This window comes from Phodopus roborovskii, unplaced genomic scaffold (genome assembly GCF_943737965.1).
Source record: "Phodopus roborovskii unplaced genomic scaffold, PHOROB, whole genome shotgun sequence".
Classification (NCBI taxonomy): Eukaryota; Metazoa; Chordata; class Mammalia; order Rodentia; family Cricetidae; genus Phodopus; species Phodopus roborovskii.
In genome coordinates, this window is record NW_026126480.1 from 42,720,710 (window position 1) to 42,744,036 (window position 23,327).

The window sequence follows — 23,327 nt, forward strand, 5'->3', positions numbered from 1 at the left end:
TTTGATGTCCATTTGTTTTCTTCATTATGTAGAGAAGTGTTTTTTTTTTTTTTTGTTAGAGTTGCAGGGAAATTCTTTCATCGACTTCTCTTGACACTAATGTCCATGATTTTTAGGAATTGTGTTATTCTAGTGTCATCCTGTTGCTGTGATAAAACACTATGTCCAAAAGCAACTTGGAGAGGGGAGAGTTTATTTGGCTTACATTTCCAGGTCACAGCCCATCATGTGGGAAGTCAAGGCAGTTCAAGTCAAGAAATTCATGGTAGAAACTATGAAGGACCTGCTTGCTAACTCATCCTCTGGCATACTTGTGCTTATGCTCAGCTAGCTTTCTTATATAACTCAGGAACTGATAACACCCATGGTGTTCTGGGCCTTTCTTCTTCAATTATGAATCAAGACATCACACATAGACTTATCCTCAGACCAAACTGATGAAGGAAACACTCAATTGAAACACCCTGTTCAGGTGATTCTAGGCTGTTTCAAGCTGACAATACTAAGTAGGACACATAGAAAAAAAATATATAGAAGCCGGGCATTGGTGGCCCATGCCTTTAATCCCAGTACTTGAGAGGCAGAGGCAGGCAGATCTCTTAGCCTGGTACACAGAGAAACCCTATCTTGAAACCCCCCACCCCAAAAAAAAAGAAAAGAAAGGAAGGAAGGAAGGAAGGAAGAAAGAAAGAGAGAAAGAAATATATGGGGAGAATTCTAATTCTTGATTTCTTGCATGAACAGTGATCAATGGTAGTCCTGGCTTGGCTATCAGGAAAGTCAGCCCTTGAGTTTTACTCCATTAAAAAGACTTTTATTTTCAGAAAAATAAGAATTGGGATGACAAAAAAACAAACTGCTCCCCATACACTTCACCCTGTTCTTAGCATTCTCTGCTGCTGTATCATCAGTGATTGTTATGTTTATGACAGACATTGGACATGTACAGTGGCCTTTCCTGGACTCTACAGTTTATAGGAACATTTGGTGATGGCATTCTGTCAGGGTGTGTGTGTTACATGTCTGAGTGTATACATGTGAATGTGGACATTAGAGGTCAAAGGTAGATATCTTCTTCTATCACTTGTTTGATACACCTTCTTTTTTGAAACAAGAGTCTTTCCCTGAACCTGGAACTCACTGATCTGTCAATTGAGCTCTAGGGCCTAGAGGTCTTCTTTTCTTCCTAACCACCCCCCACTCCCCTCTACCCCACCCCACCCCACCCCACCCCACCCCACCCAACTGTCAGGGCTGTACCCCAGCCACACACTACCATGTCTGACTTTTAGATGGGTGTTGGGATCACACTCTGGTACTCATGCTTGTGTGGCAAGCAGTTTACCTATTGAGCCATCTTCTCAGTCCCTGTTCTATGAGTTTTGACAAATGAATAATGGCACATGTCCACCATCCCATTTATAAACCTGGAGGATTCTGTTGAAATGTTGGGCTCTCCAATGGGCCGTCCCAGTAGCTTTATTATCCATGTTGAGAGTGGGCTTGCTCTTTCAAGTACCCAGGGGAAACTTGGCATTTGCATCCCTGAGTCCTTGAACACACACTGGAACTTACTCTCATTTTCCCAAGCTTGTAGCATCATTTTCATGTTCAGCTGAGGCACTTGTATCAGAACTTTCCTTCTCTTGGTCCCACATGCATGGCTGTTTTAGCAACATACTGTATTTTTTTGTCTCTAGTGCTTTAGTCTTCCCCAAAGCCACTGGAGAGATCTGTGACATGATAATGTAAGTTACATCTTCGGGCATGGATATTGCAGGTTCTCTGATTATTAGATCACTGGGGAGATCCTGCTGATAAGTTCCGGTGAGGCCATTGTTAGATTTCTGAAAGCAAATATTTTGCCTGAGGCGGACAGTCTCTCTCTTTAGATTAAAATGGGGGATTTTCCTAGCTTTTTCTGGTTCAGTTGTGATGTTCTGGGAACTCCTGAGGGGATGAAATGTGGGCAGATACTTGCTGGTGTTGCTATGGCTTCTCCATGCCTATAACATGCTTTCCATTTTCTTGGTGGAGCCTGGTGTTGGGTCACAGCCTCTCTGATCCCGTACTTCTCTGGAGCCAGAGCCTAGAGTATATGCTGGATTAGGGCCAGCAGATCTGATAGTCCTCTGTCCTTGGAAGTGCTTCTTGTGTTAAGTCAATGGACATCTGGTCCACTGTCTTGTCCCAGGTACTTGGATCTCTGATTTTGAGGCCATCACCATCATCATCTCCAGATGCCTGCTCATCACTGCAATGCTTACTTGCATCCCTGGTTATACACCCGGACTGATCTTTGCTCTTTTCTTTTGTCTCCTCTCCCTGGTTCTCTGCAGGCTCAGAACTGCTGGAAACCAGCCTGAGACAAACTCTAGGTGTTCTGACCTGTTGTTGCCTGGATTCTTGATGTGAACCTCTTTCTCTCTGCTGTCTCCTTGGCTGGTACCTTATATGCTGTAGGACACATGAAGTGCTGTAGAGGCCCTTGCAGGCAGTTTTATGATCTGTACTCTGGATGTGCAAATGTCTGTTCTCATGGCCTCTGAGAGGGACCACTGCTGCATTTACAGAAGCCTGGTCATTGCCTGCCTACTCAGGCTCAGTGCAGGCTCCTTTGTGTTGGTTCCCAGCACCTAGCACCCTGGCCTCTGCAGTCACCAGAGGACCAACTCTCTGGAGCTTCTACTTATATTTTCTTTTGCTCTCTGCCCTGTGACAGAGGGTGAACATTTAATCCTGTTCTTGTGCTATGTAGACTTTAAGAAGATTTTTTTATTGGCAAATTGCTATGCCCCAATCTGCTCTGTCCCCCTCCTTATGTGTCGGTATCCAGCATTCTCAGGGAATGTTCTCTTCTCTTGGCCCAGTCTTATGACTCCCAGAGAGTACCCTCATCCCCAGCCATAGGTTCCCAGTCTTATTAGGGACCCCCCTCCTCATACCTGAAAAGCGAGACTGACTTTTGGTAATGCTATTCCTAGGCAGCTCTATGTCCATGTGCACAAATTTAATTTTGAGGCTTTTTCCAGAACAATCTCTGCTGGTCTGTGCCAATAGAGCTGGTACTTGTGAATAAGAAAGGCATTCATGCACCTCTAAGCCCACAGGTTTTTTGTCTTTTATTGAAAATTACATGCACGATTCTTTGTGTTAAAGTATTTCCTAATGCACAAATGATTGGCAGCGGTGGAAAAAATCCTGGAAATTTTATGGAAAAGAAAGATAATTAGATAAATCATTCCTGATTTGACATAGCCAAGGTAGCACAACAATTTTATTGTTGGTGTACCCTTTTTTCTAATTTCTCCCTGCTTTTGTGGTAAAACCTGACCAGGCCATCTGTATTGCATAGTGCCATTTTCCTGTGTGCAGCCCTGAGTTCCGTGCTCAATTTGATAGAGATACAGAAGTCAAGGCAGCAAAACCCTAACGAATATTAGGTAGTATTGGTCCAGTTTGTTCATTGACTGTTTTCATGTCTTGGTTTCTTTTCACCAGCTCCACTATTTGTAGTGTGTTAGTTTGTACTTTTTGCATGTTGAAACACATAACATAAAATTATGAATGCTTCCATTGGTAAAATATTGTTCAAGAGTTTCAGATTCGGGGCTACAATCTCTGGTTGTGCACTCACTTTAACATTGGGGCTCAGGGTGTTCAGCTTTGTGGTAGAAGTGTTTGGTGAGCGCTTTTGAATCCAGACACATGGTCTGACTGCTGGCTCTCCCTTGCAGCCCGCTTCCTTCTCTTGCCTCCCTCTCTCCTTGTGCTGTGTTCCTGATCCTCCATTGCTGGTCTCCTCTCTGTATCCATGCCCTTTGCTGTGTCACTGTTCCTAGGTCTACGGTACCCTTACCCTTGTATGTGATCATGTTGACTGCAGCCAGACTGGATACTTTGGGTAATGATTTCTTTCCCTGTCTGTAACACAACATACCCCTCCTCTTGGTAGAGAACCCATGTTGGCAGGATGTAGAGACCCAGGGCTGGTAGTTTCATGTCTTCTTTTGGCAATAGGTATTTGTGGTGGATAGCTTCTGTGGTCAACTTGACATAACCTAAAATTATCTGGGAAGAATTATCTAGAACAAATTAATCTATGGGTTTGTCTAACAGGGATAGTTTTGGTTTTTAATTGATGAGGGACCATCTAGCCCACTGTGGGTAACACCATTACTTGGGGCAGGAGTTCCTTAACTAAATGACAGAAGCAAGCAAGCATGTATACAAGTGAGTAATCAGGCCTGTGTGCCTTTTTTTTTTTTTTTTGTTTTGTTTTGTTTTGTTTTGTTGCTGCTTTTGACTGTGGATGTGATATGACTAGCTGTTTATAGCTACTGTCACTGTGACTTCTCTGCTATCATGGACTGTAACCTGGAATAGTGAGCCAAGTGAACCCTCTCTCCTGTTGCTTTTTGTCAGGGTATTTTATTACAGCAACAGGAATGACACTAGGAAAGTATCTGTCCCCATCCAGAGCACAGTGAGGTTGTCCTGGGCACAGACCTTGGTATGGATGAGCCTTGAGGAAATTCTTGTGCCTTTGAGGCTTTCTCATGAAGCTTAGGATAGGTAGGTGGGCACAGGGATGTGATCATTCATTAATTGATAGCAAGCTGGACAGAGGCTGTTTCCCACATGTGTATTTGGCCTCAGCTCTTGCCTTGCTTCTTTGCTATGTTGCTGCAAAACCTTGCTTAGCCTAAGCTAAGCACTGGGACAGGACTCTGGAGACTTAGCAAAGGCATCAAACAAGATAATCTGGAAGAGCTACATTTACCTGGTGAGATGTGACCCATGATACAGAGAGGGTTCTCCAGGGAACTAGGAAAGCCACCCAGGTGGTATGAGTGGATGGTCTGATGAGTTCAGCTTGACTGTCCTGGATGTGGCTCTTTGAGTGAAAAATCAAGAAACTAGATGTTTCTTCATAATGAGTTGATGGTGGTAAACAGTGAGTCTTGGAAATATGTGCATGTGATGGTAGGTGATTGTGAGACGCTGCTGTGTGTCTCCTGCCAAGAGAAGACCTGATCTTTGTTAGTTCTTTTCTCGGCAGCTGTTAGCAAGTGCTCTGGTTATCTGGGATGTGCTTACCTGCATCTCTGGGCACACGCGTTGGTTCTTAGATCAATAGTCCCATTGGTTCAGTGGACTAATAGCGTGTGATAGTTTTCTCCATGTATTCTTGGGATCTGCCATAATAAGCATGGGATGGGAGTGCTGCCCTTTTCTCCCTACAGCCTTTTATGCTTTCTGGGTGTTACTTTTGTTGCTGTTGTGACAAAATCCTTTATGGTGCCATAAGTAAGGAAGGGTTTATTTTCACTGGGAGTTTAAGGATACAGTATGCTACTGTGCAGAAATATCAAGGCATTAGTATTGGAGGCAGCTGATAACATATTTCCATAGTCAGAAAGCAAGAAGGCAAAGAGGAAGTAGGTACATGCTATAAAACCTCAAGGCCCACTCCCAGTTACCACTTACTGATGGTGGATATCCTTCTGTATATGTGTTTCTCTTTTGGTTGATGAATAAAACACTGTTTGGCCAATAGAGGCAGGAAGATAGGTGAGTTTAGGAGACGAGGAGAGTTCTGGGAAAGGTAGGCCATGAGAGATGCTATATAGAGACCTGGAAGACAGGATGAGCCAGGCATTCTCCATAAGACCACATGGAAATACTTAGATTAATAAGAATGGGTTAATAATTAAGAAAGAGCTAGCCAATAAGAAAGCCTAGCTATTGCCCAACAGTTTAATAATTAATATAGCATCTCTGTGTTTATTTGGGGCTGAAGTAGCTGTGAGACCTGGTGAGACAGTAACCTCCAGTAACAACTTACTTAAGCAAAGCTCCATTTCTTGAGAGATTCACAACCTTCCATGATAGTGCTACCAGCTGGGGACCAAGTATCACGTATGTGGGCCTGTGGAAAACTCATGTTTATACCACAGAATTGACGGTGGTTGTGTGAAATGAACCTTACCTGCAGTTTCAGTAAGGGAAGCTCATCACTAGGAAAGCACCATCATGCTCCTTTAGCCAAGTGTGGGGTTGGAAAAGGACACAGCAGAGTACCTGTCCCGTTGCCTCTAGGGTTTTCTAGCTATGCTTGACATGGCCAAAGTCACAGAGTGGTTAAGAAGGTGGAAAGTTGCTCTGAGTAAAGCCCTGAATGCTGCCAGGGCTAGCCTCTCTTTTAATGTGGAGATCATGCCAAGCCTTTCCAAGGATGTTATGAGCCTGGACCAACTCCATTGAAGACAAGTTAATGAAATGATGGGAACCAAGGTGGTGAGATGGAGTTGGCTTTGAGATGTCTGTTCATTTTTGTCCATGTGCTTCTGTTTCAACTGTCCAGCAGGTAACTGAGTGTCAGCTTCGAGTATCCCACTGACTCAGACACCAGCTCTTGGTGACTGGTACCACTTTGTAATTATGTTGTTATTGAACTGTGTCTGAGTTGTTTTTCCCATTGCTATGAAAAAAAAAATACCTGATAAGGAAGCAACAGCAATGTAAGGAAGTTTATTTCAGTTTACAGTTTGGGAATATTGTCCATCTACTATGGATGGCATGCGAATGACGCAGGGAAGGCAAGGCAGCAGGTCTGCGGGGCATCTGCTCACCTTATATTCTTAGCTAGACAACAGTGAGAGATGGATGCTGGTACTCAGGTCACTTTCTTCCTTTTAATGAGTCTAGGACCCCAGCCCATGGGATGGCCAGTTTCCCTACCTAAATTTACCTAATCTAGCAATCCCTCATAGGCATGCCCAGAAGCTGACTGAATTTAGTTCATCTCTTACAGCTGTGCCTGGAGCCTTGTCTCTTAAGTGACTCTAGATCTGTCAAATTGACAGTCAGTATTAACAATCACTGGGTGTTATGTTGCCATGATTAGGCTAGCAGCTTGCCCTGAGTGCAGTTTAAAATAAAGTTAAATGAGCAAAATGGATATGTAAGTGGTTCCTTATCACACTTGCCCCTCCTTAGATGCAGCGTATCTCCTTCATATAGGACTTTGTGTGGGACAACAGATCTCCAGGGTGACCTCTGGGGAACTGGCAAAGGAAACTATTCAGTGGAATTGTGCTATTTGAGTTCCTTACCCACTGGGGCCAGCATGTTCAGATGACTTAATCTGTCTGTCAAGCATTGCAGAATAGCAGACTTACATATGAAAAGAGTATACCATATGGTTCATGCCAGAGCACCGTCTGTACTTCCTTTTATTTATTTATTTTTTTATTTTCTATAGTGGTGACACTTCAGCCAAAACAACCCTTTCTGTTCCTTCCTTTCCCTAGTGATGGACGTAACAGACATAATAAATGGAAAAGTAGATGATGAAGATAAACAGCACTTCATTCCTTTCCAGCCGTAAGTATGAAATCATTCCATCCTTAACCAGATACCACATGAAAATCCCATAGTCAATAATGCACCGCTAGGGTTGTTCGTTAAGCCCGAGTCAGGATTCATTTATTTTATAATAGTAAGAAATCTGTTTAGTCATTGCTGTGGCACATGGAATCGGGACTGTGAGGGCGATGGAATAAGGTTTGTGTATGATCCCTAGAGCTGATGTTCCTTGTAGTCCCAGAATTACCTTATCAGTAGAAGAATTACAGTTCTTCACTGAGCATGTTTCTTTACATAATCTATTTATTCTTGTAGCAATTCACATTTTCAAAACACAATACTTTCAAATTCATCACAAGAGGTTGCTGCTTTTTAAAATAGAAACTAAACAAAGTAATGATGAATTCTTTTGCAAAGCGAGAAATAACACCTTGAAGCCTGTAATCGGTCTGCTGATGTGTCTGTCTTGGGATTTTGCTCAGCTGAGTGGGTTTGGACTTTTCCTTTTTTAAGGCTTTGTCCACTTCTGACCTGAGGGCCAGGGAACATGGAGAAAGCACTTGGGGCTGATTTATGGGATTATCCTTTGATTTGGAGCTAAACCCTGTGGCTGGGGTGATTGGAGTGAGGGTGGGTTTTGATGGGGGCCACTCCTCGGGAGGAAGAACTGGGTGCTTCAGGTTGATTGTGGAGACAACCTCCTCAGTACCAGACTTCCCAGGAGGATAAGTGCATGGGGTTAGTGTGACCTGCCCTGGGACTGTGCAGTTTCCTGTTTACTCTTTTCTTTTCCAGTTTGCTTTTATTCAAAAACTTTTAGGCTTAGGGTGAATTTCACTTTTGCAGGTTTACATTGCTTTGGAGCTCAGCCAAGGGAGGCTGAGCTCTGGGGGAGGCTGATGATAATGGGTGTCTGAAGGAGCCTTGTCCTTGGGAGGACAAGAGAAATGGTATAGTCTTCTCTTGCCCCATGGACTCTTCATGATGGACCGTCCCCCACTCCCTGCAGACTTGACGATCAATTGTTTAAGATGGGTGCCGTGTGGCTTTTCTGTGCCTTTAAAAAAAAAAAAAAAAAAAGAATACTTTTTGTTGTGCAGCTCTGTAGATTTTGCCTCTTGTTGCAAAGAGAGTTGCATTAAAATCAGTATTGTATAGCCTAAAGTTGGGCTCAAGTACCACGTGTTTTACCACACACAATTAGAGGCAGAGGTCCCTGGTGGCTTCAATGCTTTCCATTTGCTTCCTGTCTGGTCTGCTAACCACTAGCCCCATGTGGCTCTTTATATTAATTACAGCTGAGTAGAATTAAAATGTCGTCCTTCAATCACATCGGTCTATTTTAAGTGTTTATTGCCTTGTAGGGCTATTGTTGCCATATTGGATAGTGTCTTGGTTTCTTTTCTTGTGGCTGTGATAAAATACCCTAACAGGAACAACTTAATGAGAAAGGGTTCTCTTAACTCATGATTCAAGGTTGGAGTCCATCATTGGAATGTATGCTTATGTTCAGGTCATCTTCTCTATTTTATACAGTCCAGCCAGGGGATGGTGCCACCCATAATGGGTGGATCTCTTACCTCAGTTAAAGTTGTCAAGATGACCTCCCCCCATGCATGCCCATCTCTTAAGTGATTCTACAATCCTACTACTCTCTAGTGATTCTACAGTCTGTCAGGCTGACAGTAAATATTAACCATCACAGATGGTGTGTCAGTGCTCATTTCCATCTCTGTAGAGAGTTATAATAGATAATCCCACTCACTAAGGAACCTAGAAGCTTCCTTAGCACACGGGATATCCCCATTCTGGAATATGACTGATATAGTCGTTACAAACAAAACACACCTTTGTGAGGTTAGAACACTCAAGTTATTCATTTATTTATTTTTTTTTTTTTCCTGTGAAAATTGACAGGGTTCCCCACTGTTCGTAAGACTTCAATTTCATCAAAACCACAGGATTTAGTAATACACAGTGGTCCTCCTAAGTGATTTTCTTTGTCGCTCATTTCTTCCCTCAGAAGGTAAACACAACAAAACAACAAAGCATCAAAAAGCAAACCCCAAACAAAACACTAGCTTTGGGTATTGTTGGAAAAGGTTTTCACCTGGTCTTTGACATCACCTGCCCATTGCTACGACTCTTTTCTATCTGGTAGTGGAGTCCACTTTCAGCAGTGTTAGGGCACACTCACCTGTTGTGTTCGTTTGAATGTTCCTTCTCTAGAGGACCATGGCTACACAGATTAATATCTGCAGTGATAGAAGAAAAAAGTGGCACGATTCTGATAGCAAAATCAGCCTGGAAACTATTCTTTGGGAAATGGCATGCTAATGAGAAGGTTTTTTGCTCCATTAAAATGGATTTATCACCTCCCGGGGTTGGTTTTAGGGAGGGAAATAGTGTGTATTCTCTTTCTCTCTCTCGTTCATCTCTTTTTAACTTGGTGAAATAAATTACAACGGCTTTCATCTCCTTTGAGTTGCTTGGCCCAAGTGATGGATGGCATAGTCCTTGTTCCTAGAATTGATTTTAGGCTTTCTGTACCTGATGTATGTTTCTGCACCCTTTCCCCATTGTGCTTGGTGGCACTGCACAGTATTTCTCATGGTGCATGTTGCCTGTGCTGGCCAGTCTCACATGCATGGGCTTATCAGCCTAAGAACACTGGTAGCCTGTATTTTAAGTGATGTTCAGGGTTCAGCATCCAGATATGGTGACCATTAATTCTGTTCTCCAGGGACTGGGTCACCTTCACATGTAGCTATTAGAGACCCTTTTGTGAACACACATTGTGGAATCAAAGGCAGGGCTCCTTATGCCATTAGGTTTGAAGGCTATTTGGGGTGAAGAAATGGGGTTTTGTTTTCATTTTTTTCTTCATACTACCTGTCCCTTTCCCTAGACTAGTTCAGTACTATCCTGGTGGCAGAAATGGCCATCAGTGTTCTCTGGAATGCAAGGCCTCTTAGCCACTTTACTCTCAGACCTGCCCCTTTGGACTGCCCATTAGCAATGGGGTGAAGCCCTGTGCAGTGTTCCCTGGGAGCGGGGTGCCCTCCTTGGCTGGACTTCTGTCCTGTGGTTCACCATTTTCCTGATCGATGCTTTCCCTGTCTCTCTTGTCACCTATCCTGCCCTTTGTCTTTCGTTGACTCATGACGACTCTCTCATACTCGGTGGTGATGCTCTTTTGTGTCCCCCTGTTACTGTGACCCATGGGTCTCTGTGCCCCTTTGTCTCCTGTGGTCTTGGTTGCCCCATGCCCTCCAGGCTCGCGTTGGACGACGCCATTCGACACAAGCCGCTGAACATGTCATCCCGTTTCTCACCCAGGGTGGCAGGGGAGAATGACTTCCTTCAAACTGTCATAAACAAAGTCATTGCAGCCAAAGAAGTCAACCACAAGGGGCAAGGTATGTATCTCTGTTGTTTCTGCTGTGGGCATGTAGGGAATCTGGGGTGGGGCTTTCTTGATGGAACTTTGGGGACTGGGTGATGCTTGTTTCTACTGGATGGGCAGCCTGTGCAGGCTGTCTCACCAATAGCCTGCATAGGTTCCTGGTAGCCAGCCTCCCAGATGAGTGCAGAAGAGGATGGGGAGTGGGATGTGGCTGGGGCTATCTATGAAGAAGCTAGTAGCTCCTTTCTTTGACTCCTCCTCTTTCCCTTTCTCTTCTTCCCTTAACAAAGCACTAGGAGGCTGAGGTTGTAGCTCATTTGGGAGAGTGCCTGCTTGGAATGCACAAAGTCCTGAGTTCTATCTCCAGCACCATGTAAAATAGGCTTTTGATGGCATGTACTTGTAACCCTAGTAGTTGACAGGCTAAGGAGATCAGAACTTCAAGGGCATCTTAGGTTACGTGAGACCCCATGTTGGTAAATGAAAACTAAGTCAACAATGAAAACTAAAACCAAATGCAAATTCCACAGTAACAAGAACAAAAATCCATCAATGCAACACCTGCCTAAAAGCTGTGACCTCACCTCCTTGATGTCCCTCTTCTCTGACATGGGCTTTTGTCTCCATATCCTGTCATAGTACTGCCAATGTTCTGTAATTGCCCCTCGGTCCCTGCCATGGAAGTGACTACTGTTTTATTCATCCAAGTAGCCGTCCCACTCCTTCCTTCCCCCTCTCTGATCCCCATCCTGCTTGCATCGTTTTTAATACCACACTGACATGTCCCAGCAGCTGGCCTTCTGCTGGCAGAGCTAATGAATCAATCCATTTGGGCTGGTGACAGTTGGCATTGGGCTGGCCAAGAGACCTGCCAAAAACCAACTGCTTATCAAGCCCCACAACCTACACGGAGGAAAGTAAGTCACTTTTAGAAATTGGGGACCCTAACCTGCTTTTAACATTTGGAAAAACACATGCATCTGGTTGGTCCTTGATCTAGTGCACCAGGCAGTGTACTCAGACGAGGTCAACTGAACAGCTGCCCACTCTACCTCCATCCTTCCAAATCAACCCCTTTCATTGTCCCAAGCAGTGTCCAGGGAGTCTGAAGAATGTTCTGGAAAAGGGATGTCTTACACATCTCTGCAGTGAGCCTTGGCTTTACTCTATTCTCTGGCCAACCTCACCTAGAATGTTCATGGATTATAGCCTTTGCACATGGAACACCTTTTAACTGAATCAGACCCCACCCCTTGTAGATTACAGCTTTTCCAGCTTGTCCTGTATTTGCAAACCATAGGGAGTCTGAGATAGGAGTTAATACAGGGTCTGGCTGCTCCTTTATTCCTGGTTCAGCAGCCCTCATCCCCACTGATCTCCAGGTTTTTTTTGTTTGTTTTTGTTTTGTTTTGTTTTTGTAACATTCTCACAGAGTTATGTTTATCACAGAATCACATAAGTGGTGTTAGGTTGACATCAAAACAGCCAGGCTCATGGGTCACAGCCAGTATCCATGACCTGGGTGGGCGGGCAGCAGTGGCATGGACGCTGGCTGGTACCTAGATAGGGCTATTAACACCTGGTACCTTGGACTACTAGAGAGGGGAGAGAGGTCTCAGACCACAGTGAGAATGAGAGACAAGAATGTCCGCAGCATTTTTTTTTAAAGGGGGCTACATGTTTCTTGCAGAATCAGCATACTGAGTCAACACTGTTGTTGATCTGACAGTGTCACCAAGTTAATTTCATATTGACTTTGAACCATCCTCAGTGCTCACACTTAGAATCTAGATCATTCCTAGGAGAGTCAAGGGGGACTTGGCCAGGGCAATTGCTGTTGGGTGTTCTGGGATCCTCCCATAGGCTCCTGTTTCCATTAGAATGACCCAAGTACCTTCTGATGCCTGCTTCTCTTCCCAGTCACAGTCAGAGGACCCAGAATGGAGGGCAAGGAGGGCATGATAATCTTTACAAAAGCCAATGGATTTTTCCATGCTCACCTCCTACTTGCCTCCTCTGAGCCTGGTCCATCCCTGTAGCATCCTCTTTCATCTTCACAAAAGCAGAGTCTCATGAACATCTTGCAGCGCTGTTGATTGAACCCAAGGTCTTCTGCATGCACAGTAATCACCCTCTAATTTGTTTCTGTTTAACCCACACAATTCTGCTTCCTGCCTATGAGTTCTCATGTGTGTATATGGACAGCAGAGCCTCATACCCGCACCTGCTCCCCTTGTTTGAGAAGGGATGAGTAACCATTCTGCGTTCAATCATTCTGGTGAAACACATATCAACTCCAAACATAACTTATTCTTTGAAAACAGGCCTCATTTTCCCCTGTGGGGAAGGAAGGCGCTTTGAATGCTGTATAATCAGGACAATTAATCTCTATATTTCAACTGTAACAAATTGAATTGTGTCACCAATATTTACTTTATCCACCTAGATAATCAGGCTGTTGGTTAGTGTATTTGAAAGGCAGCCTTTCTGGTGTTATTTAATGTGACTAGGCTTAGTTTGCTTGACTGTGTGGCAGAATAAAGGGAAAGGGGGACAAGATCAAGCACATAGCCCCTTGAGGGACTGTTTAACCCTCTGTATGCCCAGAGCTATCCGTAGGCTGTTTGCACTTTAGTGTGAATTAGGAAAAAGAAACCCCATAGTCTGGTGTGTGTGTGTGTGTGTGTGTGTGTGTGTGTGTGTGTGGAGATGCAGCCAGTTCCTGGGAGCATGGGTTAGGGGATACGATCCAGGCCCTTCTCATTTGTTGGTGAATACATGCAGTGCATATCTTGAGACACAGCAGATGTACCCTTTCCTTGGTGCCATCCTCTGATGTGATACATGGGAACTTTTTTTGTAGTGGGCATCCCTCTCTTGAGACTGTCTGATGATCTGGAATTCGGTATCTTAGAGAGGAAGGCAAAGGAAATTTGTAGGAACGGTGCCACCTTAGTCTCTGTTGACTATGTCTGTTGCTCTGTCCCGTTTAGTTTTTGTTTCTTGCCAGTTTCTGCTCTCCCTTCCACCTGGAGGGCCAAGGGGACATGCTTGCTGCTCAGTGCCACCCATACTCACTTCCCTCTTTGGTCTTACACTTTGACCATGCGCATGAGACCTTTCCTGGTGTCTCATTCTCTGCAACTCCTTCTCAGCATGACCTGCAAGTAGAGAGAACTTTCCACGCATGTTTTGTGCTCCTCAGACTATCTTCCGGAGCAGGTGGTGTGGAGCTCCTTCTAAGAGTTGTGCCCACAGCAGGCACTGCCCCTGAGAGCCATCTGCCTTCCCCTTCCTCCTCCCTGGCTCTGTGGTTTTGACCCCCATGTTGGTCTTTCCAACCCCCTTCCTATTATTAGGCTCAGATATTAGCCTCCTGTAGCCTCTTCTGGCTCATGATTTTCCCTTTAACTTCCTCCTGCAGCTGATAGATTATTTTCACATCAGACCCCTGGCTCACTACTGAGCCCTGTGGACTTCCTCAGGCCACCACGGTCCCCGCTGGCCTCTTTGTGGGCACACACCTCTAAGTCTCTGCCTGCCCTTCTAAGCCTCTGCTGTAAATGCCACCTTCTGATTTCTCCTAAAATGAGTTTAAAAGAACTTTTCTTTTTCTTGGCATACATACCATGGTCTTACTCCTTGATCTCACAGGCAAGGCTGGACTGAGTGTGTGCCCCTGTGCTGGGTGGCTCTTACCTAGACATTTGCATGAATATTTGCCTGTCTGTAATGCTGCTCTATAGATTAAAAGTTTCTTAACTATTGCCATTGTTTGCAGCCACCCACTTGTGGTAAACGTGACTTAGGCAGCCTTTGTTTTTTCAGGTTTGTGGGTAACCTTGAAATTGCTTCCTGGAGACATACATCAGATTCGGAAGGAATTTCCTCACTTGGTGGACAGGACCACAGCTGTGGCCCGCAAGACCGGGTTTCCAGAGATTATCATGCCAGGTAAGGTTAGCCTCACTCAGGGATTTTGTGGTTCTCTAGGAGGCCACGGCCATGAAGACTGGAGTGAGCATAGCACAGTGTTGTACAGGAGCTCTTGTGAGAGGAAGTTGAGCATGAGGCCAGTACTCTGTGTCAGGCCCAGGGTTGTTATGAGTAACCTCAGTGCTCAAGGGCTGAGACCAACACGGTGGTGGAATATGCACTTTGGGCCCTGGGCTCGCTATAGGATTAGCTTCCCTCTAATGGCAAAGTCACATGTGGGGAGGCATGGATACCCTCCAAGCATGAAATTAGGTGTCTGATCAAAGGCAGGGAGGGAGGGAGAGAGGGAGAGAGGGAGAGAAGGAGGAAAGAAGGAAGAAAAAAGAGAAAGAAAGAAAAGGAGGGAGGGAGAAAGGAAGGAAGGAAGGAAGGAAGGAAGGAAGGAAGGAAGGAAGGAAGGGCGGGTCATATACCTATGTTAAAGGCAGGTCAGAAGGATGAGGCTTTCCTGGGAACCTGCTTAAGGTGTGTTCATTACCACACTGATGGAGCTCAGGCCCAGCCATGTATTTTAAACTACACGAACTGATACTTGAGCTATTTTTTTTAAAACATTTGTATTTTATATTTAACCACACTTTCTAGCTTACAAATAAAATCTATATTAATAATCTGATATTAATTATTGATATCTACCCTTGGGACAAATGTTCATATTTATCTTGATGTACAATTTGGTTTGCAACTAATGTTCATTTGAATAGTCTTGGCTGGCTCACAGAAGGATCTTGGACACTTGAAGATTGTTGTTGAACTAATTCCAGTAAAAATAAACTACTGCCCAAAGTCACATGGGCAAATAGGCAGTGGAAATGGTGATTTCCAAGATCAACAGGCACATGTGGCCTTCTGTCACAGGTCCCTATGGCTGCAAACTTTGCTGAGATGTGTTTGGGTGCCCAGTGTGCTGGCTGCAATAGGCATTGCTGTTCTTATTGCATGCAACCATGGGATCTATGCTTTCCATCCTATTCACATTTCAGGATTGGTATGACACATAACTGAAGTGGGCTAGCCTGGCTAACATTGTTGCTCCCTGTATAGGTATGGTATGTCAGTCTTATTCATGGAAATGAGATGATTTGTGGACTTACATTTGGAACTGAGATGCACCTTCGAGGGTGCATTTGTTTGATCTGTTAGGATAGCCTCACTGTTACAAGTGTCTCGCTCACCCCCCCCCCCCCAGCCCCAACCTTCTCTTGCTGTGATAAAATACTCTAACAAAAGCAATTTAAAGGAGAAAGACTTTCTTTCACAGTCTAGTTCATCATGGTGGGAAAGTCCAGAGAGCAGGAGGATGAAGCAGCTGATCACGTTAATCTGCAGTCACAAGACAGCAATGAATGCAAGCAAATTCAGGAAACCCTGTTAGGGGGTGGGGCCATCCACAATTAATATAGATACGCCCACATCAGCTTACATAAGCAAGATAGCCTCCCACAGGCATGGCCAGATCCCATCCTCCAGGTAACTCTAAAGCCTGTCAAGATGACCCTGAAATCTAACCATCCCAACTGGGAAAACTGGGGATGTCCTGCTCATGCTGATGGGGTTTTCCTTGTAATACATAATCTTAGAAAAGCTTGCAAAGTTAAATCCATTTGTTCAGTTAAGCCCATGATTGTCTTTTGGAGAACCCATGCTGCTAACCATTGTTCTGGTCAAGAACAAAATTCCACAGGCTGAGTGGCTGCTAGAGAGGGATTCTAACTGGAGCAACTCACCCTTGTTCTCTGTTGGCTGAGTAAGTACTGGCCAGGAGAGGTGCCAAGTCCACCATGCTGCTGGTTTTCTGTCAGACTCCCATATTTAGCCCAGTAGAACCTCTGCTTATCCTTTTCATCTGCCCTGTGAAGGCATTTGCCTTTGTACAATAGGAGAGCCTATGCTGCCACACTCCCGCTGACCCTTAGACATGCTCATGACCTATGCTACCCTAAATCTGTTTTGAAGGACTTAGGCAGGGGAGGAAACCAAGGAATCCATGGAACTGGGAAGATGGTAGCATCCAAATCAAATCCTTGAACAATTAACTTCCTCCTTTAGTGAGCCCAACCTTTGCTGAAGGTCTGTGTGGTGCCCGTCCTTGGGGCTTCTCCACTGCAAATAGTGTCCTTTTTTCTGTGATGGCTCAGAAACAATCTCTGCAGGAATGGTGACCGTAGGCGTGAGGCTGTGGGGCATCATCCCCTTGAGGCCTTGTAGTCCATGTCACTTCTCTGCCTGTAAGGTTTTTATGAAGCTTCTACAGCTCTCAGGTAAAAGATTATGGTTTATAGATGCTAGGAAGATAGCTGAACCAGTAAACTGCTTGTGAGGACCTGAGTTTTATATTCTCAGAACCCACCTAAAAAGTGCTGGGCATGGTGGCCTGTGCTTGCATCCCCAGTGGATTGGAGAGAGGCAGATCCCTGGGGTTTATTGGCTAGCCGGGCTAGTTAAATTGGCGAGTTCTAGGCCAATGAGAGATTTTGTCCTAAAACACAGGTAAATGGTTCCTTGGGAACAACAATTGAGGTTGTCCTCTGGCCTCCATTTGCATGTGCGTAAACTGCACATACAACTGTATACATGTAACATACACATAAATATTATTGTTTTTAAGTTTTGATAGAATTTTCAGGCAAAAAAATGTACAGTTGATGTGTGGCAAATTAATAAGTCTGTTAAGTGGTGAGTTAGCTCAGGAGATGAAGGGGCTTAACTGAGGTTCCACAGCTAATAGTGGTAAGTCTTGGGTGGGAAGCCTAGTTTCCCATCCTCCCACCCCTACCCCCAACCTCAATTTTCAGTCTTTTTTAACTTCTCTTGTGGGCAGTATCAGCCATAGCAGCTCTGTTTCCCTCCTGAGCAGCCTTCTTGACTGTGGGAGCGACCCACTGGGACCATTACAATAATGACTTTTAAATGCAACTTTAATTTAATAGTTTGATACATTAAAAGCCAAAATAGAGCAATTTTTCCTTTTAGAAAAAATAGCACAATAAAAAAACAACAACAAGAAGAAAGAAAGCAAAGGCTTTTTTGCCTTAAGAAGTCTCCATCCTTAACAACCACAGGGGACCGTCCACACTCTGTTCAACTGTGCAGCGCAGGGTTGGGAATGGGTGGGGTGGGCAGCCTGGAAACTAATCATCAGTAATGATGCCTCCTCTCCATCATGGTGCTAAGGAGGCTTTCAGTTTTTCCAGTTCACACATTTTCAACAGAACAAAGTCTCAGCTCATTTGTTCTAGGCTGCTCTCATCACAATTAAGGGGCCACTTTACCCTAAAATGTATGGAGTTGTATGTGGTGGCCAGCCTTGTAATCCCAGCACTTGGGAGATTGCTGTAAATTGGAGACATTCCTGGGCTACAAGAGAGATCCTAAACAAAACAAAACAAAAACCTAAAACCAAACAACCCCCTCTCCCCCAATTCTATTTAATTCTGTTTTATTCTTCCCACTTGGGGTCCTGACAGCTGCTAGAAGAGAAGAACCACACAGAAACTTCTCTGTGACCTGCCCCTTGTACCTGGTTTATGGTTCTCATTCTCAATAGATTTTTAGTTCAAATCTTGATAGCAGCCAGTTCAAAGAAAGCAAAGAAAGCTGGCCTTGCCCATTCTCTTTTGCATGTGTGAGCAGGCTGCTGAGGACACAGGTGATTTCAGTTAGTGACATCCCATGAGTGGCTCAGAAGGTCTCTATTGATCATAGGATGCTACAGAGGGGCTGGGTCCTTGTCGCTCCATCAGTGGCATGAGGCCACTCTGAGCACTTTGAAGAGGTGCAGAAGTGAAGTTTTTTTTTGGTTTCACCATGCCTTACAAGCCCAGGCTGTTGTGTAGGAAATATTTCAGAACTATTTAATACAGTATTTATAATATTCCATTGAGGCTGTGCTTTCAACAGTTTGGCTAAATTCATGGTTACACTATAAATGATGGATTGCTATTAAGAATAAAATTTCCCCCCTCCCAGGTGATGTTCGAAATGATATCTATGTGACATTAGTTCAAGGGGACTTTGATAAAGGCAGTAAAACGACTGCAAAGAATGTGGAGGTGACAGTGTCTGTCTACGATGAAGATGGGAAGCGATTGGAGGTACCTCTTTTTTGCTCTGTCTCATCCTTACAGTTCAAGTTCAGCTTTCACATGTCTGTCCTCCTTGGCTCTGCTGCAGGATCTGAGGTGTTCTTGATTGTCTGTGTTAGCTCATCTGTTGGAATGCATGTTCTTACTAGCCTCCTTTTTTTGCTTGCCATTGTATCTTGAGGATCCAGGCTACTACCCTGTCTCAGGGCATCCTGTAGATTTTGACCACACTCCTTGCTCAGTCCTATAAAAGGGTTCTTATTTCTTGGCATAATCCCACATGCCTAGCAACCACAGTGGTAGGTCAGAGACCATTGCTTTCAATATTTAAGAGACAATGGAATGGAATCTGAGAAATAATGCTATTTGCTCAGGTTCAGAGAGTGAGGTAGGCTTTTAGGATCATGTGACTCACATGGCCGAGGTTACCAGAACCTCTTCCCATGGCCAGCAGAATCTACCAGAGTGGGTCAAAGCTTGTACTTCCCTCTGATTAGTAGAGCAGGTATCCTTCTAGGTATCCTTCAGGACAGCCCTGGCCGGGCTTATGCCTGGGCTCAGCTGTGTTCAGCAGGCTCACATCTTTTCTTCTGTCTGACCTTGTCTGGTGTCATTCATATCTCTAGAAACCTTGAGCTATATGCCTTGGCCTCATAAGTTTGGCAAGCAATGTTCATGGCTAGAGGGATGAGTCTTGCCAATTCCTGCTTGGTGGATAATCTTTGCTTCTAGATAAACTGAGTTAAACAAGCAAATGTTCTCAGATTGTAATTGGGGAGGGGGCAGGAGAAGTGGTAGTCAGGGTTAGTCCCAAGTGTTATAATTGTCTGTACCTCCAGGGTCTGAGGCTATGGTTTAGATTAGACACTAGCACAGGCAGACCTGCCCCTTCATTGCTGGGAATGCATGCCAAATGCAGTGGTTTAATGCACCCTGGATTACTTCTTCTCCTCCTTGGTGGGTGCAACAGGAATATGTAGGGGAGATACTGTGATATCTAATGTCAACATTTAAAAACTAAATATATGTATATATGTATATATATTCATATACTATACACACATATTATATGTTTATTTCATGTGAGTGCATACATGCATACCTATGAGTGTGTGTGTGTGTGTGTGTGTGTGTGTGTGTGTGTGTGTTTGTAAGCTCATACATACAGGAGTTATTTCTCTCCTTCCACCATGTAGGTCCTGGGGATTGAACTCAGGTTGTTAGGCTTAGCAGCAACTGCCTTTACCCATTGAGCCACATCAGCTGCCCTAACAAGAACTATTTTTTTTTTTTTTTTTTTTTTTTTTTTTTGTGCCTTCTCCTAAAGCATGTGATTTTCCCTGGTGCTGGTGATGAGGCGATCTCAGAGTACAAATCAGTGATTTATTACCAAGTGAAGCAGCCTCGATGGTTTGAGACCCTTAAGGTATTGTGTTTCTATGGTCATTTCATCCCCTCTCCCCCTGGGGGTGGGGGTTGGGCTGATTGTGAAATCCTCACTCACATTACACAAAGCCAAGTTGTTCAAAGTTGTTAAAGACCTTCCTTGGTAGTTACTTTAATAAATTTATCATTATTTCCTTCGAATGTAAAAACAGGGTCTTTGATGGAGATAAATTGTCATATCTTTCTGATAGCTATTGTCTCTCTGTCCTTGGGTTTGGAGTATATGTGGCCTGTTGCCTTTGTACCAAATAGGCAGAAGCAGGGATGCCAGCATGTGTCCTTGTTTGTTGAGAGGTGGATCTGCTTCTGTGGCGTTGACAGAGTCCTTTCATCATGCAGCCTGCTCACAGCACCATGGTACCCCAATGTAGTCTATCCTCCCCCTCCCAAGAACCTGAATTGCAGAAGATGAGGGATGGGCTCATTTGGGGCAGTCTCTGCTTACAGGCGGTACACAGGAGGTCTTGTTCTTTGGCCATAATGTACTTCCTGCTGCAAGTGCAGAAGGGATATAGACACCTTTATGTGGGGGGCTACAATGAAGACAGTGGCTTTCAAAAATAGAATCTGAGCAGTGTGCATCTGAGTGTTAAAACAAAACATAATCTGGCTGTCTAGCAGAGTTGACTTGGTGTCCTTCACAATATTATCTTGTTTAAATTTTCAAAAGACATTTTGCCTTTGGCGGAAATCATATAAGGATGAGATAGACAGTGTTTTCATTGCTCTGGTGCTGGAATGTTGTTCGGTGCCAGTAGCCAGGCAAATTAAGCACTTCCTGCTAGAGGAGGTTGGGAAAGGTGCTCACATGTCCCCTTTTGATTCTTCAAGGTGGCCATCCCCATTGAGGATGTGAACCGGAGTCACCTTCGATTTACCTTCCGCCATAGATCCTCGCAGGACTGTGAGTAACGGGCCACTCCATCAGTGTTTGTTTTCCAGCAAAAAGCTTAGGGGGGGGGGACACCTGGACTCTCAGGCATTCCTTTCACCTGATCTGGCCCCCTGGAGAACACCACTGAACAGATCTCAGGAGGGTTCCTTTTCCATTTTCTTCTGGGATGGGTGGACTTGTGCACCTGTGCCTTGCTCCTCTTTCTCATGCCTCTCTTCCTTGTTTTTTAAGATTTTACTTTTTACTATATTTCTGTGTGTGTCTGAGTGTGGGTTTGTGGTGTGAGTGCAGTGTCAGTAGAGACAGAGAGGATTTCAGGTACTCTGGAGCTGGAGTTGTACACTGTTGTGAGCCCACCGTGTGGGGTCTGTGGACTGAGCTCAGGTTCTCAGCGGAATCTCTCAACTATGAGCCGTCTTTCCAGCCCCCTTCCTTCTTTGACTTGCCCCATCCCAGCATACTAGGAAAGTCACCGAAACACAGCAGATCATTTGGAAAATTGCCTCTTAGTACTCTTAGAATGGAGAATTTGAACCCTCTTTGTATTTGTTGGTGGCCCTTGGTTGCTGGAGCTTAGCTGGAGCTCTTGTAGTCATTGGTGCATCTTTGACCTTGATACCAAGCCTAGAGGAGGGAACCTGTTTTCACATCTTCCCTTTCCCCCTCCTGAAATAATTGTTCACTGATTACTGAGGCTGGTCCCATCCTATTGGTTGAATTAAGAGCCTGCTAAAGATGTAGCCTCGTGCTGAACACTAAGCTATCACAGAAGGACTATGTAATTACTTCCTGTCCTCATTGCCTGAAAAGTGTGACACTGAGTTGGGTATGAGAAGGGTGCGTTGTGTGATAGTGTGCCTCAGATGACCATGTGGGAACTACAAAGGGGGACAATTAGTTCTAGACTCTGTGGCCTGCTGCAGATTCCTAAGCATGAGTCTGTCTGACCCTAGCTTAGGACAGAAAATGTCAGCCTATAGCCTGTCTTCAGCATAGTGTTGGCTCCCAAGAGGTCCCTGAAGTGCTCATCTGTCTCCATCTGACAGTTTCTGGGGGCTCAGATCCTTGCTGTGGTCAGGTGTGTGTGTGACAGCAGGATGAGGCTATAGAACAGTGGCTGGGAGGCTGAACATTTTCTAAGGCTTATTGTTGGGAGATGTGTGATCTTCTAGATAGGGCCACTGAGAAGCCTGGCCTGCTGTCATTTGGAAGAATTAGGAGGGAGAGGGCATACATTCTGCAGATCTGGAGAACATCAGCCTACAAGGGTGCATACTTAGGATGTGTAAGGTCAGGAAGTAGTTAAATAAAGGCTCTAAAACAGCCAGGGGCCCATAGTGATAGATTATTGTGGGACATGGCAGCCACCTCTCCCAACCTCATCCAAGCAGTGTGAGAACTTCAGGGGTTGAGTTAAAAGGCCATCACTGATTTCTGTAAATGCGAAAAGCAGGTGAGTGAAGACCAGCAATGGTACTTAACCATTGTGTTTGCTGGAGAACTAGGTCATGTTTGGGTCAGCAGGCGGAAGGCCAGGTTCTGTTCAGGTTGCACAGTGCTCTGGATGGCTGAAACTCTGGGATGATGGGCATGGTTACTGCCTGTGAGCTCATATCCTTGAGGCTGACACAGTAGCTTCACTGTGTTGTTTGACTCGGACCTTACCAGAAGCCCTCAGAGTAAGCGTTCCAGGCTTGAATTCTCATGTTGCACGTGAGGAACCCTCAGTAGAGGCTTTTGAGTTAGTGGCCCCAAAAGAGCTCTGGGTCGGATCATACCTCAGTGCTACACTACAGTGCCTGTGGGGAATGGCAAGGCCACTTCCACTTTCTCGTCTTTGTTAGCACCTATCTATTCAACATGGAGGTGAAGGCTCCCCTTTCGTAGTCTATGGGCTTAGTGGCAGCATGGTGTTAGTGTGCAGGGATGGTAGCCAGGACTGAAATGGGAAATGACTGAAGTGGGTGTGGATAGGTGGGGGGCTGGTGAAAAGAAGTTTCTGGGCACAGGTGTGTCCTGCACAGGGTTAGCAGCCCAGGCGTGATCTAGATGTGGGCCAGAGCTTTGCTGATGGGGCAGCAGGAACTTAGGCACTCTTGCAAAGTTGGGAAGGCCATCTGTAGAGTAG

General features: G+C 44.8%; 1 protein-coding gene across 2 annotated transcripts in view; it reads left to right on the forward strand.

Annotated features, from left to right (window-relative positions):
• The window catches only part of Dock1 (dedicator of cytokinesis 1), a 484,316-nt gene that overhangs the window by 74,718 nt on the left and 386,271 nt on the right, over nucleotides 1–23,327 (forward strand). The window contains exons 11-16 of one of the 2 annotated variants that reach the window (XM_051193215.1): nucleotides 7,317–7,389; nucleotides 10,648–10,790; nucleotides 14,606–14,731; nucleotides 18,743–18,867; nucleotides 20,186–20,284; nucleotides 21,136–21,208. In XM_051193215.1, the coding sequence (XP_051049172.1) occupies nucleotides 7,317–7,389; nucleotides 10,648–10,790; nucleotides 14,606–14,731; nucleotides 18,743–18,867; nucleotides 20,186–20,284; nucleotides 21,136–21,208 (639 nt within the window). The remainder of the gene's footprint in view (nucleotides 1–7,316; nucleotides 7,390–10,647; nucleotides 10,791–14,605; nucleotides 14,732–18,742; nucleotides 18,868–20,185; nucleotides 20,285–21,135; nucleotides 21,209–23,327) is intronic. The other variant, XM_051193217.1, reaches the window with a different exon arrangement.